A 27,521-nucleotide genomic window follows, 5' to 3' on the forward strand; every position below is an offset into this window, starting at 1 on the left:
CCGAAAATATATTTTCCACGAGTAACGCGCTTCCTTCCCCTTTTCTCCCTGAGATTTGTCTTCTCTTCTATTCTTCTTTCTCTCGCATTCCTCCCTTATCTCAAGACGTTATCATCATTGTTATTATTACTATCATCGACGTAATTAAGCATACAAATTTAATATAATTCTGACAATTATTATTAAAGTTCATTCCAAAACTCTTATATATTATAGATAAATCGTTAAGATAAGATATAATAATAAGAAGAGCAAAGAGTGTTTAGTTTAAGTAGCATTTCAAAGATGAATCTAATGGATATCAACAATGATTCGAAAGCGTTGTACAAAGAAAAACATTTAACGTTAAAGTTAAAATTTAATAATATTTCAAAATGAAATACGATCAACATAATCTCTGATAAAGCTGGAAGACTCAGTACAGGACAGCGTCACGTAAGGTGCGCTTTTCGTAGCTTAACTTCCTCGTAGAAAAGCGACCGTTCGTGAGAGTACGAGGCCTTAAGGTACGAACGTGGTTTGCGTTTAAACTGGAAATTTTGTATATGCTGCATAATACGACCTTATTATGTTAAGGTATACGAGAAACTACACGACGAAAGATAAAGACACAGACAGAAAGACAGAGAGAGAGAGAGAGGGAGAGAGAGAAAGACGAATAGAATAAGAGAGAAACAGGCCCTTCCTAGAGGGTGCATGCATAATAGAACACTGCTACCTCACTCACTCTCTCTCTCTCTCTCTTTCTTTCTCTCGTATCCTGTCTGTTCCGTCCTATCTATCCTTTTCTCTCGTTGGACTTCAACTTTGGCCAACTCACGTTGTTGATTTTGGTTGAATAGACTCAATCGTCTATTGTATGATGTAAAATCGTTATTTTTTATTCAATTCTAGTCGTTTCGTTCTTATTCTTTTATTTCATTGATTTATTTATATATAATCATTGATCAAGATTAATTATAATATTCAGGAGATATAATAAAAGTAGATTTTTCAAAGCAGTAACTTAATCAATTTCGAGTCGGTTTAGAAAGATGTAAAATTACGTTTTTATGCATACGTTGGATTACTCTTTTCTCTCTCTTTCTCTCTCTCTTTCTTTCTTTCTTTCTTTCTTTCACTTTCGTCGTGGCCTTCATCGCCGAGGTACGTGGCGTTGACGTTTTAATAATTTCATTTGCCACGTCAAGGGCCTCGGCATTTCCGCGCGAAACTTTGCGAGCTATTTTCCATGGAAGAGAGCGAAACAACCCAGTCTACTTACCACTACACAACTACTACCACTCGTGGTCTGCTTACGTTGCTAGCAGAGATTCAATTTTAACTCGTTGAATTGCATGCTCCTGCTACGAAACAGCTCGGAACGGGATAACCACGACAACTAATTTCTTTGCTTACCGAGGAATATAAAACTTTTTTAACGATCGAGCTTGGCTCGAAGAATTAATGAGAGAGAAAGAGAGGAAGAAAATGAAAAAAAAAAACATCTTGACTCTGTGGGGCATGAAAAAGACGTAGTAGAAGAAGATAGTAGAAGCGTTGTAGTGTGGAAATAAAGCGTAAGAGCATAAGATGTTGAGACGGGTTCAACCTTTTTAACGTAGCCCCGAGAACGGCTTTGATAATCTTTAACGGCCTCTTATTAAAAAACGATCATTAAAAAGAAGTTTAAACGGGTTATTGTAACGCGAGAAAAACGCGCCTACCTGTTCGGGAAGTGTTTTCATTATTTTCTCTTTTTGTACACCCTCGTTTCCTCTTCTTCTCTCCACTATCTGACCTCCGCCCCAATTTTCCATCCTTTCTGTATTTTCTTCGGTTTCACGTGAAAGGAGTATCTGCAAAAATAGCCTGTGCTTCTTTCATGTACCTTTTTTTTTTCTTTTTCTCTTCGTTCTCTTTTTTCTTGTTCCTTCACTATCAGACCACACTCTTATACCGTTTACGTTTTTAAGAGAGACGCGTTTATGAAATTATTAAAATGCTTCAAAGTATTGTTGTGTTTGTAAATCTTTTTTCACACAAAGGCAATGTACCAAATTTCTTACCAAGGAAACAATTTCATTATACAATATAATATTGTAAACCGTAACTTGTTCTCCTATATGCACTGATAAGCGAATATTATTTTTTAGATAAAAAATATTATATTATATATATATATATATATATATATATATTTAAGTGTGCAAAAGAGTTAATGAAAATTGAGATATGGAAAATCGCACGACGGATAATTGAACACAATAAATTACAAACCCACTGTGCACTACAAGCATACATATAACGGTTGTTAAAAAAACCTTTTTACTTGCTAAAATCCCGGACACTTTTTAAAGTCGATCGAGCTTCGGGCGAGAAGAAGAAAGTTACAAGACACGTGGATATTCGTTTAACGTAGCTTACCTATAAATTCCTTTCATCTCGTCAGCATGGAAGAGAGTCTGGCAAAAGTTCTCTATAGAAAACTCTTAGATTACGTCATTAATTTTGCGAAAGTCCGTGTGTTGGGGGTCCCTCATGGAAAGTGAGCAAGCAAGATGGAAGGAAAAGAGGCCGTGGAGATTATATCGTGAATGGAAGCGTTAGTACTGGCTGGCATTGAGCGATCGTCTCATCTTCCTTGCGAAAAGTTAGATGAGGAAATTTGTCCTTGCGATAGGTTCTCTCATAGTTGCTGAACTCGCACACGTTTACTCTAATACTATCAACGCCGCGAAAGAACGGACGACGAATAGATAGAATCCTTTTTTCGGAATTTCTTTTTTTTTTGTTTTTATCAATCTATTATTATATTTCGAAGATATTTGTGTTATACCGAAACGAAAGAGATGGTAGAGAAGATTTGTGGAAATATTTAAGAGAAAGCGATGCCTTTGAGTAAGAGGAGCAACCGACCAAGCCCTCTGGGAATTAATATCTCGAGTGGGTAAGAACTCGAGCGGGTAACCACTTCGATGATCGTTGGAGTACTTAAACGACTAAAGATTAAATCGTCTTGGGTGGTTATCCGTTCCTTGTGTTCGTCTTTGTCCGACGTATTATATTAATCCTTTTGTGTTAATCGTTAGTAGAACATAGTGGGATGAATCAAGTGATATATTGTTTGAAAAAACTTACCAACACAATGTATCGCTTAATCAAATTAAATCTTATTATAATATCTTTACGTAGTGGCAAAAACTTGACAAATTATTTTACTAACAAGTGACAAAACTTCGTTTACGATGTTAAAGTGAGAAACTAGAGAAGGTCTCGTCTTTGATAAAATCAAGGAGGAAAGAAAGGGATGAAAGTTTAATGTCCCGTTTTCACAGTAGACTTGTCCTATAGTACTATCTTAAAGGAAAATTCTCTCGTTACTCTATCTCTGGAAAAGGCAGAGATCGGCTTACAATTTCTGTCGAGGTGATAGTCGCGTTGTCGAGTTCTCGTAAGTTTGGGTGTCGGCTCACCAACGAAGCATAATTACCGACCCTCCCTTCAAGAACGAAGAAGTATCGCATTTTCGAAACGAAAGGAGTTCAGATCTTTAGCGTCTGCTCGTACTTCTTCTTCTCTTCGCGCTTTAGAACATCTCGTTGAAGAAATGAGCATGGAACAACGCTCGTAGGAAAGTCAGGATCAGACGGTCATTTATCAAACGTAGAATTAGAGACATCTGTCCGTTCTGGAAGCCCGCCAAATTGAGTACCCACCTTTTACAACCGACACACAGCTGTCCTAAATACCAAAAACGTGGCCAAAAATAAAATATGTAGTTTGATTTTATTGAAAATTAATATTCGAGGGTTTTCAAAATCGCTAATTACGAATCGGGTAATATTAAAAAAATAAAAACAAAATGATGTACGGAAAATGAAGAAAGACATCGACAGATAAAGCTAGTATATAAAAATTCTATTATACATTTCGCACATTAAAAATGATAATATATTTACAAGATAGAACAAATTTCTTATGATATGAAACGATGATACATCTTATTGCAATTTACGTTAAAGAGGTCGATAATCGTTCAATGAAATTTCGTATTTTTAATTGACAAAAGGTCTCATTAACGTAGAAATTTAATTTTTTGATGAAAAAGAATAAAGGAATAAAATGATAGTACTAGAATGGAATAAATTCTTTGAACAATTTTAAGGAGCTAACTTAAAAGCAATTATTTACTTCGAATGAGTCAAGTATTATCCAGTCAAACTAGTTAGGATAGCCTGCTAATGATTTATCGCTATAATGGACAAATGATAGGAGCGCGATGTCGCTCTAATGCTAACACACGTAGGCGCCTAACAACCGTCTGATAGATGCGTGCTAAGCGAGGCAAAATAGCTTGCGTAGTTTCGAGTTAATCGATGAAATTCACGCATCGTTATCGCCAACTTCTAACGTGACTTGAAATTCGATTGCTTTTGGAAAACTCGTTTGGTTTATACAACAGTCCAATATATTCTTTGATGTTAAATTACACAAAAAATAAGAAGGAACAATTTCTTTCTTTTCAATTTTTTTTAATATCTCTATTTTTGTTTTTTAAACGAAACATGTAGTTTTATCAAAATTAAACAATAATAGATGACTTTTTCCATGATCTATAAAAAGTTTAACCTCCGGATAAAAATAAAAAGTAGAATGGAGCATAAAAGCAAAATATAATCGAATGGTATCATAAAGAAATAGGATATCTGAAAAAACTAAGTATCTGATCAAGATAAGGTATTAGAGTGTTGCGACTTTAAATGTAGGTATCGCGAATAGTGTGTGAATGTAGGTATAAGGTAGAAGATCGGGATCAGAGGCTCGTTTATCAAGTCCCTGGATTCCGGACGTCTGCCGCGTGTCCCGCAGGATGAATTTATCGGTTTTATAATTAAGAGTAGCTGGCAATACCTGCCGAGTAACTTGTAGGTAATTTATTTTTATGTATATATATACGTATTTTTTTTCTTTCTCTCCCCTTCTTTTTTTCTTTTTCTCTTAGCTGTACTTTCAATACTTCCCTCAGACATAACCATCTTCGTAAAACTTCATCCTCTCATCCCCATTTTCGTACTTTGAACACAAACGAAGCTCTCTTTCAACGAGAATAACGGACGGTAGTTTGCTTTGTTCTTGATTCTAACTAAGATTCCATAGTGTAGATTGATGGAACAGAACTCTCGTGGTTTTGTATCGTTGTATTCGAGTCGGGGCGACCGAAAGTTGTTAGGTATACCTACGTACACAAGAGGCAACGTCCTAACAAGCGTGTAATTACAATGAAACGATTGAGCTCTATACGACGCTCAGGGAAATCCAGGTAATTATTACGAATTATAGCGGAAACCGAGAGTGCAGTAGCTCGTAGGCTCGAGTTAGGACAGCTTCGTCAGAGAAGGAGACGAGGAGGTTCGCCTGGCCCAGAGAAACAGGAGGAAGAGGGAAGAGAAATGACGAGGCGCGGTGAAGAGAGAATTCAGGGGTTGGGAGGGGGTGGAGATAGCGGTAGGAAGAGAAGCCATGGGAGAAAGAGGGACAGAACGGATACGGTACGGAGTTTGAGGCTTGTTTGAACAGGCTGCAGCTTCCAAAGAGGGTGGTCGGGGTAGTAGGGGTTGCTATGACGATCACGCCCCATCGAATTACGCGAAAATTGCCCTTCGTACCCCACACCCGACCGTCCACCCTTCATCAGGACTTCAGTCTTTCCAAACTCACTCATTCTCTCTCTCTCTCTTACTCTACCATTCGTTCTCTCCTCGTGTTACGAATACACGAGCAACGATAAACGGTTTTGCCAAATCGCATGCCTTTCGATCGACCTTTTCACTCGGTTCTCTCCCATCTTCTCCAACTCTCCAAGTTCGTAGTAGTCAAAGTCGATGACTAAGTCCGACCAGATATTAAACTTATACGTGTACACTCGTATTCGTTTGATACCAGTTGCCAATATCTTTATAACTCTATGAAGATGAAAAAACTTGACTGAAGTTAAACTATTAATGTATGTATATAGTGAATTAAGAATCCAATAAATTTTGAATTATAGCCATTGAAAGTAATCATTGGAACTAGCCATTACACGACTAACACGTATCCACTATTATTTATCGCTAGCTTCGATAGGAAGTCACTTTACGTGCCATGGACACGAGTTTTCTCTTTTTTCTCTCCCGCCTGTTGTTAGGTAATAAGCCAGAGGCAGGATTAAAAGACTACGAAAGTCCAATATCGGTGAGGCAGTCAGGTTGCGAGTAAAAGAGCTAGACGTTACACGAAATTCCTGTGGGAATTCCTGCAATCCTTTACGTGATTTCTCTCTCTCTCTCTCTCTCTCTTCCTCTCTGGTAGACAACGGGTGCTACACGGGGGACGCAATGTTTTCGCATTAAGGGTCAAACTGTCCCCTCCGTTGAACTGAACACAGAGACGCGCTCGCGCGCACATACTCTTAGTATGTATATATATATATATATATATATAGTGCAGTGCCAGCGAGTTGCCGCAATTTATACGCTCCTGGCGCCAATTAACCGTACTTTCTCGTAATAAAATTAGCCTCGCACGATTTCGTCCTGTCTCTGTTACACCATTCGTCGCATTTCCTTCCTCATGGACGTTCTCTAACGTAGACCGAACACAACGACGGCTATACCATCTCGACTTTTCCACTCTGCTCTATTACGTATTCGTATTCGTTTTTAATTAAAAATGGGATTAAAATGTATATCGAAGTGGCATAGCACCAACTCGGAAAAAAAGCCGCGTTGATTAACAGGAGCCTCTGTTTGTCCGTGAATTTTCATTATTTGGCTTTACGAATGAATTGTTTGTCTGCCATGCGTATAACTAGAGCCACAGGAAGAGAAAAAAATAAAAAAAGAAAGGGAGACAAAAAACTGTGTACCATTTTTTCGTTTATTGTGTGAAACTATAAAATACGCGTTAGAATTAAGACAATATACTCCCCTAAAAAAAATGATTATTACATTTTGATGCATTTTAGAAAAAATCATTATTGATGACAATTTTTCGGAGAAAAATTTTCTGACTTTCCATAATGTTGAAAATTAATTTTCCTTTGCGGTTTGATTTTCTATTAGAACATTGGAACAGAACAGTATCTTTTATTTCAATTTTTCCATGGTCGTACCGCCACCAGAAACCGCACACAACAATAGATACCAGTCGACCTAGAGAGGTGAATGAATTGACAGGGAAATGCTGCACAAAGAACGTGCGCGCTTGTGAGAGAGAGAAAGAGAGAGAGAGAGAGGAAATATTTTTCACTCGCCAAAGTAACGTCAATTTTTCACGGGATCGTGGACAACAAAGTTAGCCTAGGTGAACTGTTTTATTTGTGGTACGCCATTGTCCGCCCATGGCTTGTAATTTCTTATAAACTCGTTTCTTCGTGCATTGTTTTCTCTCGGCACCTATCGTGAGTGCTTTTAAAAGCTTCATCACGAAAAAGGGTTCCAAAAACTTAAACACAAAAAAGTACACTTTCCAAAGATTCTGTTTGGCAGAGAACAATTTACAAGAAAAAAAGTCGTTTGGATCGGTTTTAATAAAAAACAAAAATCTACGCAAAAGAGATAATTTCAATTAAAAATTTGTATCTTCAAAATTTTAGTCTCCTGATAAATTATCGACTGCTTACGCGCGTAATTGCGTTATTTAATTAATCTAAAGAAACTAGTGTGAAGATAAAAAAAATAAAAGACGTTGGTTAAGAAACACAAATTGACATTTGTTCGTGAATAGGTTAACAGAAAATAACAGGGAGATAAACACAATAAGAAGAGATCGTTTCCGTTTGTCATTTTCCTCTCCTCGGCTGACGTTTACGTCGAAACGACTTAGCGTTACTTCCGGAATGAAGATGAATTAATTTAGAAGCATCTTTTCGTACTATCTCATTCACTCTCACGCACCCTTTCTCGCTTCCCTCCTCTTTCTTTTCTTCTCTAACGAATATTTTGAGTCCGCTTCGTGTAACCCCTTTCATCGCGTTCATCACCGTCGTTACGTCGTAAGCAAATAGATTCGAAGGAAGAGGATGGTAACTCGTACCTTATTCGACAAGAGCAAATTTCTGTCTTGAATCCTTTAATAATAATTTATTATCTCCTTGAGCTTCATAGGCGGATCAAACGGCATTCCATTACAAAGTTAATACAATATCATTCTAAATATACTACCGATAATGAAATAATTAACAACGCTTTTCGTAATCCCGTTAAAATATTAAAACATTGTACGATTTCAAAAAAAAAAAAAAAAAAAAAATATATATATATATATATATATATATATATATATATATATATAACTTTAATCACGTTTAAATGTTTTTTCTAAGGATGAAAAAGATCTTATGTCAAATTAGTAAAGAGCTCGTCAAAGTGTTATATTTTCGTATAATAGCGATGTCATATTTGAGAACAATATTTGTCATTTAAAAGGAAGATGGAGAGATGGAGAGAGAAAAAGAGAGAGAGAGGATGCAAGAGAGAACGACAATTTAACGAGCGTGGTTCTAATTATTAGCTCGACTGTACTTCACGAACTGTGAGAGAATCAGAGAGGGTCGCATAAGAGTTGTTTCTACCCTCGGTGTTAACGCGATATACCCTCTAGGTTCCAGGCAAAGCCTACGTTGACAGAGATAGAGATATAAAGAGATAAAGGGGAAAGAGAGAGAGAGAGAGAGAGAAAGAGAAAGACGTATATGTGCAAACGCGTATGTGGATATGCAAAGTCTCGGCTCTTCTAGTCTCATCTACACTACGCTTCTGTTTAGACTTGCCTATTTCTCTCCCACTTAGTGACTCTTTGCTTCCATACATATGCATCCAAATGATTTACTGTCCTTTACACGTGACACTATTTAGCTCCATCTCTCTCTTTCTTTGCTTTTACTTTCAGAATTCTCTCCCAAAGCCCATCAAGCAAGTGTCGTAGATTCCAGTGTTAAAAGGCACTCTTCACATATTTATTGAGCCTGAAGTAACCTTAAAATTAGTTAACTATTTTAGATCTAGAAGTAACTGAGTGTATATTCGAATATCTTTCTCTCTCTCACTCTTTTTTCGCAATAAATAGATATAGTTTTTGAAGTAATAATATTACTTCAGCAGTATTTTATAATGTAAGCAATTGATTATATATGAAAATTTATTTGATGAAAAGTAAAAGTCTTTTTTGTACCATTTTCGATCCATTCTCGAAAATCGTAGGAGTTTTGTTGCAAAGCCACAGAGTTAACGATTCCATTGGCGATAAATAAGCTGTCGCTTTGCTCCAGGTTTAGGTTAGCTATCTCTGTTCGAACGATGCTCCGATTTCTCATGTTTGATGCTGACTGAGAACTTTCTCTCCCTTCCGAGTATTGTCCTATCGAACTTCGACCGGATCATACGGACAGGCGGAAACATGCTGGAAAAGCGCTAGGACCACCGTGCACTCTATCGTCTAGTCAACTGGAAACCGATAACGTCTTCGGATCGATCATTCTGACTCTGACGAGAACCAAGATTGTTCATGTTTTTTAATAAAGTATCGCAAAGAAGACAAATATGCAAGGGGAACATTTGGTTTTTCTAAAATTTCATTTTTTCTTTTTTTCGGCTTCAAAAAAATTCGTGAAATAATTATGTTCTAACAAATTTTATACTTTCGATGAGAAAACAAATTTAAGATTAATTTTTTAAAGTAGAGTAAGAAATAATATCGAGTATTCATATCATTTGGTTCATATTGAAAGCTCTTACCGAAAGATTGGTTTCTTAATAAAAATCTTCTAATAAATTTTTTGTTAGAAAAAAAAAGAAAATATTTCTTTTCTCGGTAAAGTGAGCTTTTTTTTTTATTCAGCCTTATGAGGTAGGATCACGCTCGCGTTAAGACGTTCTCGTGATAAGACGATCGCGCGTCGGAAAAGTATGATAGACGCGAACACTCAGAAATAGTTTTACTGCGCCTAAGGCAGCTATGATCGATGACACCACACCGTTTTCGTTCGACGATATTTATTTCTATTCGTTTTAAACCATATAATCTTATCACATGTACCTATACTTACATGAAAGTAAAATAAAGAGACGGAAAAGTAGAAAGAAAAGAAATGTATATATTACGAAAATATATTCAAACAGGGGCTCTCAAACTTCGTTTAATCGCACTTTAAAATAATATTCAAAATAAAATAAAATTTTATAATAATATCGTATACATAATTATTAAAACATTCGAGAAGGAAGTAAAAGAAAAAAAAAGACAATTATTTTCAACGATCTTATTCTATGCATTGGTAAAAGAACAAAGACGATTGGCACGTTCATTGGTTTGCTTAAATGAAAAAAATGGGAGAAAAAAAGATGGAGAGAGAGAGAGAGAGAGAGAGAGAGAAAATAGTATTTTCATTGACGACGTATCTTCTTTCGATCGACCGAGTTTCGCTTTTTCTACCGATCGGGAAAGGAAAGTAAGAATGTTAGGAACGATGAGTGCTCTTGCCCTTTTCGTTTCTGTCAAAGACTTCCCTTTAATTTCTAGTGCATCCGATATAGAATGTCCAGCTGAACGAGATTGGGTATGGTAGGAAGGAGGATGCCAGCGAAGCTCCATAGCAATCGATTCATCGAAAGCCCGTAACTTTAGACTCGAGATGGGAGCAAACGTGGGAAAAAGGATCGGTGGTATTTCGTTATTGCGAGAAAGATAAAAGAAAAAAGAGAGGGTGTAACTTTAGATAAGGCCACGCCAACTTCTCCTTTTTCCAATCGTGTTTCACACATTTCTTTTCTTCTTTGTTTTTTTTTAACTAGATAGATAGGTATAGAAATGTGGAAGGCAGCGAGGAAGTGCGTACCTTCGACAATAATGACAAGAAAACGTGAAATGAAAGTGAAGTGGAAACGAGAGGGCAGCAAAGAATAATTTCGAGATAAATCTTGTACGACTTGTTTCCCTTGAAAATTTCGACAACCCTTCGGGCAGGATCAAGTCCAAACGAGGTAACGGCGCGAACGCGCAGGGATAATAACACGAAGTAGTTCGCATAATTTCGTGATAAATCGTTTTTCAGGGACTTCTAAAGCCATACTCGTTTCCTTCCTATCTTCCACGTTTCCACGACGAGACTCGAGCGTCGTCTCTATATGACTTCCTTTTCATCGACCATAACAATGGCGATACTGCGATTACTCTTTTAGTCCCCAATCACCTACAACTACATCCACTGTCTAGCTATATTTTTTCTCTTTCTTTCATCTCATTGAATGATTTGATTGTTCTACTCAAAATAAAGTAACAATCATCTAGCCATTTATTTTTAAACGTTGTTTCAAGTATTTTTTAAGTATTACAAATTGTAAGAAAAGTGGTCACATTTAAAAATGTGTGTAAATCCAAATTACATGATTAATTCGTTATATTAAGACACGTTAAACGTACTGGACAAGACTGATAGGAAGGTTCAACAAAGTTAGGACGAGGTTGTGCGAGTAAATGAGTTCGCGAGGGTCGGACGAAAGCAGAAGCAGCTTGGGTAAACATTTTTACGTTATTATAAGGATCCTAGAGTGGATATTAAGTAAACGCCTGGCAGCGTTGAGAAATCGCTGTAGAGTAACCGAATCGCCTCGTTCTTACTCTAAAACTCTCCTCCCATCCTTTCTTCCAACTAGTCAGGGATCGAAAATTCAACCCCCAGCCCTCCTTCCTCCCTGCTTTAAACCTCCCACTTTCATCCTCTTTCTCTCCCTTCTCTTCCGCTTTCTACATCGAGCTAATCGCGAGATTGAACGAACGTCTTGTTCGATACTCGAATGGTTAATCGCGATTTTCAAGAACACATGGAACCACCGCCATCGATGCAAGGAGAGTGGCTCCTGTATAAAACATTATACTTAGCATTTCGATAAAGCCAGTGAACTCGAACGATTCATCCTTCTTTTTGCAGTCTTCCTTCATTCCCGAGAATGGATCGTTCGCTACGATAACCGTATATCATCGGCTAATCCGAGAACGGCGCGTTTAAACGTCGAAAAATAAAGAAAGGGTGAAAGAAAGAGAGAGCAAAAAATGGAACGAGAAAGGAATTTCTCATCTTGTGCACTCGGTCAGACGCATATTTCCTTTTTCTCAAACCGATCAAACCGAAAGGATTTTGATCCCCATGATATCTCTCGTAAGAACTTCGTAGAAACATCCTTCTTCATCTTCTTCATCTATTTTATATAATATTAGAACAATAACAGAATGATCCGTTGAAGCTGGGACATTTGAATAATTGAATTCTTTCTACAATACGAATAAAGTCTTGGGGCAAAGGGAAAATTGATTTTCTATCGTTACGTTCGATTTTTCCCAGTTATTTGAAATGAGAATGTAATAAAGGGTAATGTGTTTGTTTTGTAAAGAAAAAACATTGATTTTTCGTTTGAAAAATAGGGAAAAAGATATTCGGCAAGCATTGATGTTCGATAAAAAGTACGCGTAGGAACGCACTATACTCGTATTAGTATGCTCGTGGGCGAGATACGTATATTACGATCAGATTAACCTACAGATTATATAATTCTACGCAAAGCATTAGTGAGTTAACAATTGAAATAAAAACATGAAAAAAAATTAAGAGGATTGTTAGGGATCTCGAGGGATGAGGAGCAAACGCGATAGGCAGGTGTCACGCCATCGAGTTACCCCCTGGCGCGACGATCGCACAGATTACGATGGTTTCGTGCACGAGTTTGTCTCGGGGGTGCTTACCCCTTCTACCGTCTGCCCACCCACTTTCCCGACCTCTCTACCCTCCCGCAACTAACGGACTTGGAGCTACGTTGACACTGCATCACGAAGCACTAACCGCGTTATTTATGTTGCCTCGTAAAACTTGTGGCGTGCCTAAACACACTATTCCTTACCGATTCTCTCGAGTATGCCTCTCCACCTTTTTTTTCCTACAGATTCGACGGACGCGTATACGTGTTCCGGCAAAGTGCGCCTTGCGTCTTGACCTATGCGAAAAGCCGGGTGGGGGAGGGGGTAGATATCCACCTTTGGGACGAAAGAAAAGGGAATAGGAAACAGGGTGTCGCTTTCTTACTCGAACGTTTTTCAACGATCGTCTTGGACCGAGATTAGACTAATAGCGAACGGACCAATCATCGTGATTTTGCGTGAATCTACCTTAGATTTATAAGATATATTTGTAAAAAGGAAAATAAGAATATTTTAAGCAACGAAGCAATGCTTAATGCATTCTACAAGATGTATTCCAGATATAATCCGTTCATTTCCCACGTGTATTAACTCGATCCGTTTATTGAGACATTTCCGATGTAGCATTGGTAGGTATGTAAATACATTGATTCGAGTGCTGAATGATTCCGCGATTACATTTCTATCCATGTGTAATGTACGCGCTTGTAACTTGTTTACGTTGCATCTACATATATTCGCAGAAAAAGGTTCGGATTAATGGACTGTTCACCGAAAACAGTGCTAAAGTAGAAGTTATGCACATTTATGCTATGCTTCGTAGTTATCGCTCCTGGTTGTATATGTGCGTATTTGTGTGCGACTGCATACTACAAAGCGCAAACACACATATTCTTTCGATACTCGAAATGTTTGTAGGTAGGAGCGATAGAAGGGTAAAAGAATAAACAGAGATAAGCACGTAGGTATGCGACAAAAGTATAAGGTCCAAACGAACCGACGGTCGACATAAACAAAGAAGGTGCGTGGTATGTTTTTTTTACCAAACGTGTCATTTCTTTTCTATTTAAAAATGTTTCTATTTTATTGAAAAATTAATATTAAATTATTTATTTCGCAAATATTGTAATTAACAATTACGAAATATATTGAATATAATAATTGTATTATCTGCAATATTTTACAAAAAAATGAAATGATTATCAGATACATCAGTGAAAAAAAATTATACAACATTGTAGAATATTTTTCTTATAAATATATAAAGACATGTTTTTTAATTATAATGTTTGCGTATTTAGGAAATTTATACTAATTTTTAATACAATAGAAAAGTTTTTAAATAGAAGAAACTAGACACGTTACAAAAACAAATAAACCTTATTTACTTTATATTTCCAATAAGAATAAAATAATATAACCTATTTTACAAATATAGAAAAAAAATATAGAAAATAAATTAAAAAAAATTTTTTTTATATTATAAAATAAAACAACGAAAATAGAAATAGATTTTAAAATCGTTGTAATTCAAAACCCGATGAAACGAAAAAGATCCTACCACAATTGTTCCCTTCTTTAACAGCATCTACAGTTATTAGTTGCAACACAAAAAGAAATACTTGTATGTGCTAACCCATGATAAAGATATCTTAAATTCCCAGAAAGGGTGAAAAGTGTAAGATAAAAAAATTCATCTACCTTAGTTCAAAAAAATATATATTATATTTACTTGAATTAGAGGACGGCGTATCTTTTTGTCGACAAATATTCTACAATTTTCGTCTCTATCTATGGCTATCGCATTCAGCATTCCATCTTGATGGATAGAATTTTGAAAATATTAGTTTTTGTCAGCTACCTACACCCCAAGGTCGGTTCCTTTTCATGAGAAAAGAATTATAAAAAACGGCATTGCGGAATAATCAATTAGAATAGATATTTAAATTGTATGAAACCAATGCCGTTCATAATCAAATGATGTAATAGACCCGGGGTTTTGTCAGAAAATCAAAAATTTTTTCCGACTTTGTGGCTTACTATTTTTTAACGGCACTACATGTTTTCTCATTATTTTCGATGGATCTATAGATGGTAAGAATGCCGTACAAAATCATTTGATAAAAAAGCACCCGGTTATTTTGTGCTTTTTAATTCTCACCTGCACTCAGTTGGACAGCTTACAAGTAACGGCATAGTGCTAAAAATTATTATTTTATGCCCTTATATCGTCCAATATAGATTTCCTGCGGGATCATATGACCCATTGGTTTTTTAGATCGGGCCTGTAGTCTATAACGTTTTGAATACATTCCCGTTAATTCAACACTTATGTCCGGTACTCTTAAATTTTTAATTTCGTAGCACGCTAAATTTTTGTGTACTAAAAATAGTATACCTCCTCCTCTTAAATGTAGCCGATTTTTTTGGAATGTTTTTAATCCAGGAAATTCGATGTTTTTGGTGAGGCATGTTTCGACACATATTAGAATGTCTAAGTCAGTTAGCAAGTGACGTACTTCTTCTTCTTTTTCAGAAATAGAGTGACAGTTCCAGTATAGTATTTATAAATTGTTTTCACACAACTTAGCCATTTTAATTGATATCAAAATTGTATAAAGCAGCACTTACAGTCTTAAGAGTTTTTTTTTTATTCTACTAAGCCTTGATTTAGCATTTCGATGTATAACGTGAGGATAAATTTTGTCAATCATATCAGCTAGGCACCTTGAGTTTTCTGTGTACTTTTTAGCTAGGTTTGTAACGTCATAAACACCGTATGAAGCAGCGAAAAATTCTTCAAATTCTATAAAAGCAATAATACATTCTTCTTTTGAACTTTCAAGTGCTAATTTAGCTGGTAAAAGTGCTTCTTGATGATTCATATTACTTTCCGCATCCGACATATCTGATTGAGAGTCTTTCGTATCATTAGGAACTATTTTTGTTTTTTTGAGCTTAGGCTTAGGTAAGCACCACTCCTCGGATCGTCTCTCTAAGAGCTTTTTAGCAGTGTCGTACAGTACTTGATTTTCTGTAATTACATCTGATACAGCAGAAGGAGGTGGCCTTTTCAATGTGTTTACAAGTTCATTTGGTTTAGAAATGTCTGTTGAGTTATCTGATGTAGGCGTATCGTTGTTGTTATTCGTATTCATACTTACGTCTTCGCTGTATTTAGTACACGTCTTAGCTATATGGCCGCTTTATTTACATATGAAACAATGTGTTGTATCTGTGCTTAAGAAAATCCAATACGTAACGTTGTCAAAGCTGATTTGTAGCGATTCAAGTAATAAACTTTCTTTTTCTTCTCTTATGTAACATTGACGTCTAAACGAAAGAATGTGTGCTCTGTCTGGTTTTATTAAGCCTGCTCTTAAACTATGTGTGTTTGATACTGGATTAATGCCTGCATGTTTTAATTTTTCGAGTAACACTGAATTTGGAATGACCGGATTAACGTTAGATATTACTACTCTTTTATTTTTTTCAATTAGCGGTCTTACTTTTAATTTCAGGTTTTTAACTTGCACAGTTTTATTTACGAGAATATCTACTAAAGCTTCACTGGATAAAAAGATACATACACGAGCGCCAGATATTTTAGAAATGTAGCGTATTTCCATAGGATTTATAATATTCTCTAGCCCATTAATATAGTCACCATTAGAAAAATCTTCGATTGGGTCAAGTATTATTGCTTGTTCTTTCTTTGGATTGGTGTATTGAGAGGTAACATTGGCGTATGATGCTGTATTTTTTTGTAATATAGTTTTATTTAATTGACCCCTGTTGTCAGAAGCCATGTTGTTGGGTTGTTTTGTCATTTCAAACTGCATAAGCAGTTTGAATGTGTTGTTTAGTCACTTATACGATAGAAATTTAGTATTACAGTAAAGCTTTATATTTACACACTAAACCATTCACTACAATCACGATTTGTTTACACTCGCGTGAGACACGTCTATTCGCTTCGGCGTCTCAAATTGTTTCAGCCCTTTGATATACAGTATATATATGGTAACAATATTATAATAAATAAATCATACAATTATCTTACTCTTAATATTCTGCATTCGTCTCATTCTTTCGAAACTTAGTTTTTTGAAGGTTTCACTTCTAACACGTGTGATCTGAACACATGATATTTTTTTTGTTTCTTTTTACATAAATGTACCGTTCATACGATCGAGAAAACACAGGAAAGGCATGTGTAGAATATAACGAACATTTGAAAATAATTTGTTGACGAAAAGAAATTTGCTTCCAGTTACCGTATTCTATGGAGTTAGATTACGACGTGGTGAGAGTAGCGGGTGGAGCTTCGGGTATGATGGCTTTACTGTCTCCGAGGGTGAACGTGTCGGCCAAAGGCGAGGTCCCCATCGTCCTACAAGTCTTTAGGATCAGACTTCCTTGTTCCGGTCTTGTTAGTGCCGAAATTCCTTTGGCCCTCAGGCTGAACGTCACCGCACCTCCTGGTACCAAATACAACGACACCATACTCATCTTCAAAAGGAACAAAATATGTTTGAAGGGTGAGTCGGATCATTAACAACCATTTTACAATATATCGTGATATAATATATAACGAGTATCCACAGAATTTTTATATATATGTAGGGAAAATTTATTAGGGTGAGAGGTGCGAGGTGAACATACACCCAGTTTAATCCTACTAATAAGATTTATTTAAAACAGGTATTAGAAAAAGTACGATATTAGTTTCACAATCTTACGGTTACAACTTAGATGAGCGACTGCATTCTTACAACTGATAACGACTTATAATACAACTGCGACTGTTACGACTGATGACTAACTACGGGTATGACTGCTACTGTGACTACTGCTCTACTCCTTTACTTCTACGACTGAGACTGCTTTTCTTCTACGACTGAGACTGCCTTTCTTCTACGACTGAGACTGCCTTTCTTCTACGACTGAGATTGCTCCTCTCTTATTTCTTTCCACGTCTTTTATATCAGAAATGACCTACACCCCTTTTGAGAGGGAAGAAGCTTACAAATCTTACTAACCAATAGCATAAGGATTCACCCCATAGTCAACCGACAGGTACAGCCTATGGTTTTCGGTAGTGGGAACTATGCATACAGAAACTTAATCTAGCACATCGGAATGTTACCCTTTTTATGGTATCGCATATGTTTACACAGGTATCTGAAATTCTTCAAAGGGTCCCGAAACTGCACACATGGTTTTTTATTGCACCAATATATCCTGATAATCCTTAAGGTTCGTTTATGGTTTTATGGCCTACCTGATCTTTTCTTTTAGTCTGAATAGAGTTTTCCTTTTCAATAAAATAAGATATACAGAAAGGACTGAATACTAGTTTTTGTCTACCTGCTACACTTAAAACTCTCCTACATATATATTAGGGTGGGTCAAAAAAATAACTTATTTTGTTTTTTCAAGTGCCACGGAAAAATGGGTTGCTAGACACCTTAAAACAATTCTCACTAAATATGAGCTCTTAATTTTAATAGGAAGATCCTCCGCATCGCAGTTTTTTATTTTTTTTTTTTTCAGTTTAATAGATTAAAATTCATACCTCATTATTTATTGATTGTACAGAAAAATGTTCAAGACGAATTTTGTAGGAAATTTAATGCTCTATAAAAATGGTGTCTTATATTTTTTCCGTAAATCTCACAATTTTAATGATATTGAAGATTTAAATTTGATGATTTTTAGACAAATTTCATTTTTGTTTATGAATTTTATAACTCGACAATAAATGACTATTATGAGATGCGCAATACAAATTTTTGTAGGAAATTAACTGCTCTATAAAAATGGTGTCTTATGTTTTGGCGATTAAATTAAACGTTCAAAAGATATTCATCATCAAACTTTCATGTGTACTGATTTTTGTCTCTGAATATCAACCTAATATATAATATATATATATGTAAGATTTATTGAATTGAAAATAGAAATATTTATTATAATAGAACAAATATTCAATTACTAAGGTTTAATATAATAACAATGAGATAGAAAAGAAAAGAAAAGTAAGTAACAATAGTTAGGAATCTTAAGTACACTCGTATTACACTCTTTCACTTGCAAATAGTCGCACCGAATCAAAAAGGCGAAGATCGCCTTCTTCGCCACGCTTATATACTCATTCACCCCACCAATGGTCCCAATCACTTCCGTCAATCATTCTCGAAATCTCTAGACTATTCCCGACCGATTAAACAAAAGACCTTTTCCCGATTTCCGGTTCGGGAACATTCGAGAGACTTCGGGGTGCACGCTCGCTTTTCTTTCTTGCTAGCCACACTCATATTCATATCGCTGCGTGCACTCACACTTATACCCATATCGTTGCATACTCTTACACATCTTTCACATTCATTAATTGTTTTCACGCACACCATACACTCGCACTCTTCGTCTTTCTCTCACCCTTACATATATATATATATATATATATATATTATCTAATTTGTATACGATATTTATAATATACGACATGATATAACATTATCTAAATTAGTTCAACTATAGTCTCGAATGTTCGCCCAATATTTTATCCGTTGAAATTGTCATTTTCGCTTTTGCTTTCGCTATTGTTTCCGTTATTTTCCAAATACAAACGACTCGTGGCACGTTTCCTGCGTTCAACAGACGAGCTTTCACGCAAAGTACCTTTGTCTCTTGCGTATACGTGTGCCACTCGATAATTACTTCGTTTATGTAATCGCGAATTTAATTAGCGTGCTGCTGGACGAGTTCACGGAATGCCTTCGTTACGGAATTTCGAACGTGTCACGTTAAAAACACACGCCGATGTGCCTCATCTCGCACACTTAACGCCTCTATACCACACATACACAACACATAAACATGGACAGGAACGATCCCTTTTAAACGCTCAAACTCTATACGTGCGATTTACGACCCTTTGTGTAGCCTGCGGCCACCGACAATAGCGATACATGATTTATCAAACAAGAATTTCGTACATACGTACGTACACTCGCTTGCCGCTCGTAGGGATACACCTAGGGACTCTCGTAGGGACTTTCGTAGGGACGTTCGCGGAAGCGTACAAGCTCAATACTCAGCTTCGATGCTTTTCCCGCTTCGTTCATGCCGATTAAACTCGTTACACGGATGACCGAGCTACTAAAAATTTCATGTTACCCAGCAAAGTTATTCCATTTGCAATATTATCACGTTATTTTATATATATATATATATTATATATTTCGATGTCCAGGAACTCAATACTTTTCTTTTTCATTTTTTATGCTGTTATTTTCTTTTCCTATCTCTTTTAGATTTATTCTACAATACTTAAAATTTAATTGAGTGATAAACGTTTATTATTTGAATCAATATATTTAATAAATTACATTTTGGTTATAGAGTAATCACATGTTAATAGGAATTTTGAAAGATATAATATTGTATAATACATTATTACAATTTGTCGTAAATAACTTTTGAGAAGACCGAGTATGAAATCGTTTAAAGAACGGTCGAGGCGGCTATTGTAAGTTAAACAAATCATGGTAATTTTTAAATCCCCCTCATCTCTAAACGTAGCCAACTGAAGCATATTTTATACAGATTGATCGAAATTTTCTGGACATTCTATACAATGCCTAAAACAAGTTAGCAATTTAATATATATGCATACGTGTATAATTTAACAAACTTTAAATTGTGCAATTCAGTTAAATCGTGAAAATCCTAGGTTTTATCTGAAATTATTAAAAATTTTTAGGAAAGTATATAAAAAAAATTTGATTACACCCTAAACTAGATAGTTGGAGAAAATAATGAGGTTATATATGAATTCACAAAAGGCAAATATATATATATATATATATTTATAAACGACAAACGACAAACCCCCGGCACAATCATCGATCTCTGTTGGCAAGGACACGCAAGCAACGCGGCGATCTCTTTTCCTGTTTCGTCGATATGACTGATATATTTTTCGCGAAAAAATTAATGGTCTCAGGTACGGTGATGGATGCAACTCGACGCGTCACACATAAATTTCAACCTCGGCTGTCAATGAAACGTCGGTTCGCCGGTATGAAAATCGAAGAGTATGAATCGTAGACTTCGTCGCATACAGTTCAACGAATACTATACTATTTTATTATATTTTCTTTTTTTCTTCTTTCTTCTTATTATTTAATTACGTTTTATTTTCCTTAAATTTTTTCCTCCCTATTTTTAAAATATTCTCATCCACGTTAGGAGCTTGCACGTTTTTACCATATCGAACTACCAAAAAATGAAAAATGATGACATACGTCATAAAAAATTATAGGAAGAATTTCCATGAAAGAAAAGGGCCTGAGGGGAGTAAAAGAAAAAAGAAAAACAGATCGGCAAATGAGAATTCAGATCCAGTTACCAAACGAAGCGAAGCAAAGTTACAACGGAAAGCAATTCGCCCAAGAAAATTCGATCTCGTGGAACGGGGGATCAGTGTATTTATAAAGAGAAAGAAAGAAAGAGAAAGGTCAGGGTATACAGTCCTTGAACAAGGATAGAAAAGTGGGGGGAATATTTGAAGAGGAAACCTCATCGATATATATTTGTCCTATTTTTCCGAGATAACGCGCGAAGACCACAGAAATATTCTCCTTTGTCGATCCCCAATACAGAATCACGACTTCCTCTTTTCCTTTTTTTCTATTTTCTCGGACGAAGGAACGAAGGGCGAAAGAGAGGTCGAAGGGCGTCGTCGCGTTCGTTGCTATCGAAGATATCCTGTGGCAATCCGAACTCAAGCCTCGAGACCACTTGAAAGTAAACGAGTCTCGTACTAAAAGAGAAAGCGAAAGAAGAGAGACAGAAAGTAGTGGGAATCCTCGATGGGTGGTGGTGGTTCATCTTTTTTCTTTTTTCTCTTCCTTGCTGATCGAGCGAGAACAGATTTGTAGTTCTATCGTGTTATAGAGAAAAAAGTATCTCTTTTAATCATTTTCCTTTTTATTTTTTATTTTTTTTTCCTTGTCAATAAGAAATGAGATCCAAGTTGTATTTAAATCTGAATTTCTATTTTAATTATTCTATATATTTAATTTGTCACATGTAAAAGTATTTAAATTATTAAACAATTTTATTCATTTTCTATAATCGTTCTATAAGTCGTTTATTTGGAAATGGAAGACTATGACAATGAGATACAGAATCGATTGAGTCAACCCGAGAAAAGAGACTTCTTCCTATATATAATATTAATTGTTAATAAGAAGGATTCGTGTCGGAGTCTCGCAAGGATTAAATTCGTGGTTTAGGAGAACGACAATTTTGGCTCGAGTTTTGGATAGTAATTCGGTTAAAAGGCCATACCATTAATTCCAAAGGGACTTCATTTCGTGTTACCCTAAATCTCGGTTAACGTCTGTTTGATACTACCTGATAACACTTTACATCCGAATTTGACTAAAAGGCCTATCTCAGTCTTTAATTATTTTTCTTGTTCTACTTGAAAAATATGTTTATTTGTGAAATTTTAAGACGAGATACGGGCAAGTTTAAAAGTTTTCCAAAGATTTTAGATATTATCCTTTAATGATCGTTGATGTTCTTTACGTAGTTATTTGTTTAATGATTAATAATAGTAACATGTATATCCTCGTATGTAAAAAAGTAGGCAAATGTTTTATCTATTCAAGCCAAAGAAGAAAAAGAAACCGTGATAAATATAGGATGTGAAAAAATTCTCGAGATTTTCATTAAGAATAAAATTACAATCGTAGTACATTTCATTTCCCATGTGATTCAAATTTTCTCTCCTAGAGAAGAATGTCATTTCCATTCGATTTTTTTAAAAGAGAACAAATGTTAAATATCTTTCTCTCTTCTTCTTATTTAACTTTAGCTGTAGCCTTATTTACTCATTTCGTTACATAGGAAAATGACTTTTACTTTTTTCCTTCATTGGTGCGGAAAGATCTAGATTTATAAAGTAACTCGAAGTATATATTACACCAGAAGGTTGGAACATTAAACGAAAATTTCCATGAAAAAAATGATTTCTCTCAAAGAGAGAGAAAAAAGATTCGTGCTTTCCTTCAAGAAACTAATCTTACCATCTTGTGATTCTTCTTCGAAGAAAAAATGTCTTCGTAGGAAATTTAATAAATCAAAGATAAAAAGATAAATGCAGAAAAGATAAATGAAGAAAAAAGGGGATCTGACGTAAAAAGTATGAAAATAATATTAAACAGGAATAAGAATTGGTATATGCAAAAAAAAAAAGAATTAGAAAGACAATTGCTGAGGAATGTTGGGTCGATTTTTAGGGGTGGCTGTACGCGGTAGAAAAAAAAACTCATCGTTTGGCGTTTCGGGCTTCGTGAGATGAGATCAAAGAGATCTCTTTGAGTACTTTCCATGGTTCGTCGAAGCTTCTGCTAGCCTGTTGGCTTTGGATGGACATGGGTCGTGATACGTCCTACGTACAAACGTACAAACGTACATATGTATGTACATACGTATGTACTATACGTTAGAATGGTATGTGTTATCGATCGGCGAATGGTTGATAGAGAGAGAGAGAAAGAGAGAGGGGTGGGGAGAGGGTAGGTGGGAGGTGAAGAAACGAACGAAAACTGCTTCTACGATAAAATCGACGCGACTCTTTCAGTGGAAGGGACCCGTCGGATCTATCGACGAGGTTTCGATCGTCGAGAAATCCGTCCTGTCAAAATCATTTCCTCGATTTAATAACGTTTTAACGCTCTTCTCTACGTATTTTCTATTTGACCGATAATAACAGTCTATTACTGACAAAGAAAACGTAAATTTCTTTTTTATTTTTTTCATCTTTTCTTTTTTTGTAATCTTAATGATTCTATTTTTAACAACGCGTCGTTAGGAATAACTTTTGTAATAATTTCCCTTTGTCGTTAATTCTTTGTTGAAATAAACCAACGTGTTAAAAGTATCATAATAACTGTGTGTCGATAAAATGAATGAAGGATAACTTTTTTGCAAGATAATAATATTTTTATCTTGCACGGATTGTTTTATAACGAAGCTATGTATATTATTTAGAAAAAGACTTGGTCGAAATGTCGTGTAATATTTTTTTGAGACTTATAAAATGTATCTTTTCAATATCTACAATACATAAATATTTTTAATTTCCTTGGACGAGTTAATTTTTCTTTCTACTCTCTCGTAACATTATTGTAAAAAGCAGAGGTAACTAATAAATTTGCATATAAGCAGAATAATTTATAGCAATGTTAAAATCCTGTTTTTACGATATCGTTATCTCAGAGAGAAATATTATAAATATAATAATATTGAGAGAATTCGATAATGCATCGGAGAGCAAATTGGATTCGATAACGAAGCATGCGTGATCCAATGAATTGGAAGAACTCGTTGATCGCGTAAAAAACATTACTAGTGCGTGTGTAGTATGATGAATTTCGGGATATAAATCAGGAATGAGGACTAAACGAGACGGAAATGAAATTATTAATATGCTACATCGTTTGTAAAATATCATATGGAAAAACATGCGAGCGTTCGTAAAACCGTTCGTAAAACCGTTCGTCACATATAATATAATTATGTATTGGTACATATACAAAAAAATAAGTCAAATCTTTGGCAATTTTTTACATAAAAATTGTTAACCTAATTATAGCATAAAAATAAGAGAAACTTAATATTAATATTTTTAATAAGACGATTGAATGAACGAAATAATGTACAGCAGAAACTACATATATGTATATGTATATTAGGGTGGGTCAAAAAAATGACTTATTTTGTTTTTTCAAGTGCCACGGAAAAATGGGTTGCTAGACACCTTAAAACAATTCTCACCAAATATGAGCTCTTAATTTTAATAGGAAGATCCTCCGCATCGCAGTTTTTTATTTTTTTTTTTTTCAGTCTAATAGATTAAAATTCATACCTCATTATTTATTGTTGGTACAGAAAAATGTTCAAGACGAATTTTGTAGGAAATTTAATGCTCTATAAAAATGGTGTCTTATATTTTTTCCGTAAACCTCACCATTTTAATGATATTGAAGATTTAAATTTGATGATTTTTAGACAAATTTCATTTTTGTCTCTGAATATTTTTAATAGTCATTTATTGTCGAATTATAAAATTCATAAACAAAAATGAAATTTGTCTAAAAATCATCAAATTTAAATCTTCAATATCATTAAAATTGTGAGATTTACGGAAAAAATATAAGACACCATTTTTATAGAGTATTAAATTTCCTACAAAATTCGTCTTGAACATTTTTCTGTACAATCAATAAATAATGAGGTATGAATTTTAATCTATTAAACTGAAAAAAAAAAAAAATAAAAAACTGCGATGCGGAGGATCTTCCTATTAAAATTAAGAGCTCATATTTAGTGAGAATTGTTTTAAGGTGTCTAGTAACCCATTTTTCCGTGGCACTTGAAAAAACAAAATAAGTCATTTTTTTGACCCACCCTAATATACATATATATACCGTTCGAGAATTAAATTTTTATTCATGAAATACGATTGGATTCTACAAAACCATGAAGAAGATTTACAAGGATACTATACTCAAAATTGGGGATATTTTTTTAGGAGTCGAGACCCCTCCTCGTAACGAGTCGGTACGTTTGGAGCCTGGTCCTTTGATGAATGGTGCTGGTGCACTGTACGTTGCTGCCACTTGTGCCTGTGCTTTAATACTAGTCGTCGGCAGTGTCGCCAGTGCTTTGTACATTCGCAACAGCAAAGCTAGAGTCCAGGAATCACAGTAAGTGTTTCAGCATAAGTTTTCTTTGCTTTTTTCTGAGGAGAAAAAATATTGCTATTGCAAAACGAATAAAATTATTCACTGTTAATCTATCGCGATGGGTTTAAATTACTTGATATATATATATATATATATTTTATACGTGATTCGGATTAAAAAAGGGGAAAAAAGAAGTTAACAATACGAATTTCAATTTAATTTATTATTCAAATAAGGAGAGGAAAAATTGCTAACACAGTCTCATGAGCTCGTTTTCTTTTCCACGATAAGTAAAGTAAAAAAAAATGAGCTCGAAAGAGGTAGTGTTCGATTGAGGGTAGAGGAGAAAGGAAGTAGGATCTTTGCTTTAACTCTGCGAGAAATTCGTCGGATAAGCTGGATAGAAAACTCGTCCGAATGAAATATTCTTTCAATAAGACCCGGTGATCTGTCGGTCGCTTGGCACGCCACCCGACATTTTATTGCACGACTATTCCAATCGGTTCCTCGGGATCTGCCTGTTCTCCCATGGCCTGAGCAAGACGAAAGATAAAGTAAGAAGCACGTTTCTTCTTTCCACTTCCACTCCCCAGACCATTTTGAGACTTAAATCCTTCCACATTTTTACTCGAGTAGCTCGTGTTTGTCCCCCTTTAGAGTTTATCCGCCTCATACTTTCATTTTACGAACCGCGATCATATTGCATGTGGAGAGTAACGTTTCCTTCGGAAAAGATAAAAATAAAAAAAATAAAGAAAAAATCACTTATTTTCCCTAAGACAGCAAGAAGAAAAACAACACGATTATCGTTCTTCATTAAAGCAACATCAAATATTAAAGCACGTGATTATATCCACGCGTAGAGGATAGAAAATGAGCGGCTACAAGGGCAGTTGCGTAGGGGGTGGAAGGGAGTAAAATTCCTGAAAGGTTTTCTCTTGCTATCTTTCCGTTGGAAAGTTGCCGTCTTTCCGTCTCCTGTGGAGACGCGGGCCAATTGTCTCCCTCGAGATATATTAGCTCTTTTGAGGTTCTCCACCCTGATAACGCGCGGGAAAACGGAGCTCCGGGCTTTTCCCTATCTCTTTCTCTCTTTATTTTTTCCTCTCTCGACACACGAACATTTTCCCTTCTCGGCCACGAGAAAGGGAGAAGATACAGATTTTACATTCGTTCGCTTGAGAGAACACAGTCGGTTCCCCGTCTGTTCCCCACTACCAATCCTCATCCTACCTACATCTTCCTACATTTCCTTGATCCTTCTTCGTTCTCGCGTCGAACTCGATGCACAAAAGGCGTTCCTGCGATTCGACTCTCGGGACTGGAAAGTGGAGGTGGTAAAGTGGGTAGGGGATGTTAAAGTGATGCACGAAAGAGACGAGAAGTGTGGAACTTTCCTCGAAGAGTTGAATTTCCTCGAGCTATTCTACTTACCCGTTCCAACGTTTTAACGCGTTAATATACATGCTCCAAGTAGGAATGTGTCGTCGAAGGTACGATAAAGTTTTATAATAAAACAAAATAGAAGAGAAATGACGGATCTTGTAAGGAAAAGAGAGAAAGAAAAAGAAAAAGAGAGAGATAGATAGATAGAGAGAGAAAGAGAGAGAGACAGAGACATTTTATTATTATTTCAAGAGAGCTCCGTCTCGAAAGACTTCCACGAGTTTAGAAATTTATTTTTGCTCGGCTCGTTGATATTTACGTTAGACGATCTCGTACCAAATACCTAATGCTATATCTCTCGTTCTTTATTTTTCTCTCTCTCATTTTATCGTTTTACTAATTTATGATCGGTCAAGAAAGGATATACTTGTTTGAAGGAAAAATTCGGATGCAATGCGACCCCTGATATACCTACTCTTTTATCTCTCAAAAAGTCTGCAAAATGTGTGTTTGGAAAGAAGAAGAAAAAAAAATGAATAGGAAGACAGAGAGAGAGAGAAAAAATTCTAGCTGTCAGTATTCCAGTTATTTCGAATGTCGCTGACGAAACACGATTCTCTCTTTCTCTGTGCGTTAGTAATTTTCTTTTTCCTTTTT

The 27,521-nt window shown here is 35.5% G+C and overlaps 1 protein-coding gene across 3 annotated transcripts in view; it reads left to right on the plus strand.

Annotated features, from left to right (window-relative positions):
- Positions 1-27,521, plus strand: part of LOC107071712 (inactive tyrosine-protein kinase Dnt) — a 78,205-nt gene that overhangs the window by 35,070 nt on the left and 15,614 nt on the right. For 2 of the 3 annotated variants that reach the window (XM_089172894.1, XM_089172895.1), the window contains 2 exons: positions 16,985-17,252; positions 25,325-25,499. In XM_089172894.1, coding sequence (XP_089029020.1) covers positions 16,985-17,252; positions 25,325-25,499 — 443 coding nt within the window. The remainder of the gene's footprint in view (positions 1-16,984; positions 17,253-25,324; positions 25,500-27,521) is intronic. The other variant, XM_089172896.1, reaches the window with a different exon arrangement.

This window comes from Polistes dominula, unplaced genomic scaffold (assembly GCF_049000335.1).
Source record: "Polistes dominula isolate Pdom_NZ unplaced genomic scaffold, Pdom_raw_medaka contig_22, whole genome shotgun sequence".
Lineage (NCBI taxonomy): Eukaryota > Metazoa > Arthropoda > Insecta > Hymenoptera > Vespidae > Polistes > Polistes dominula.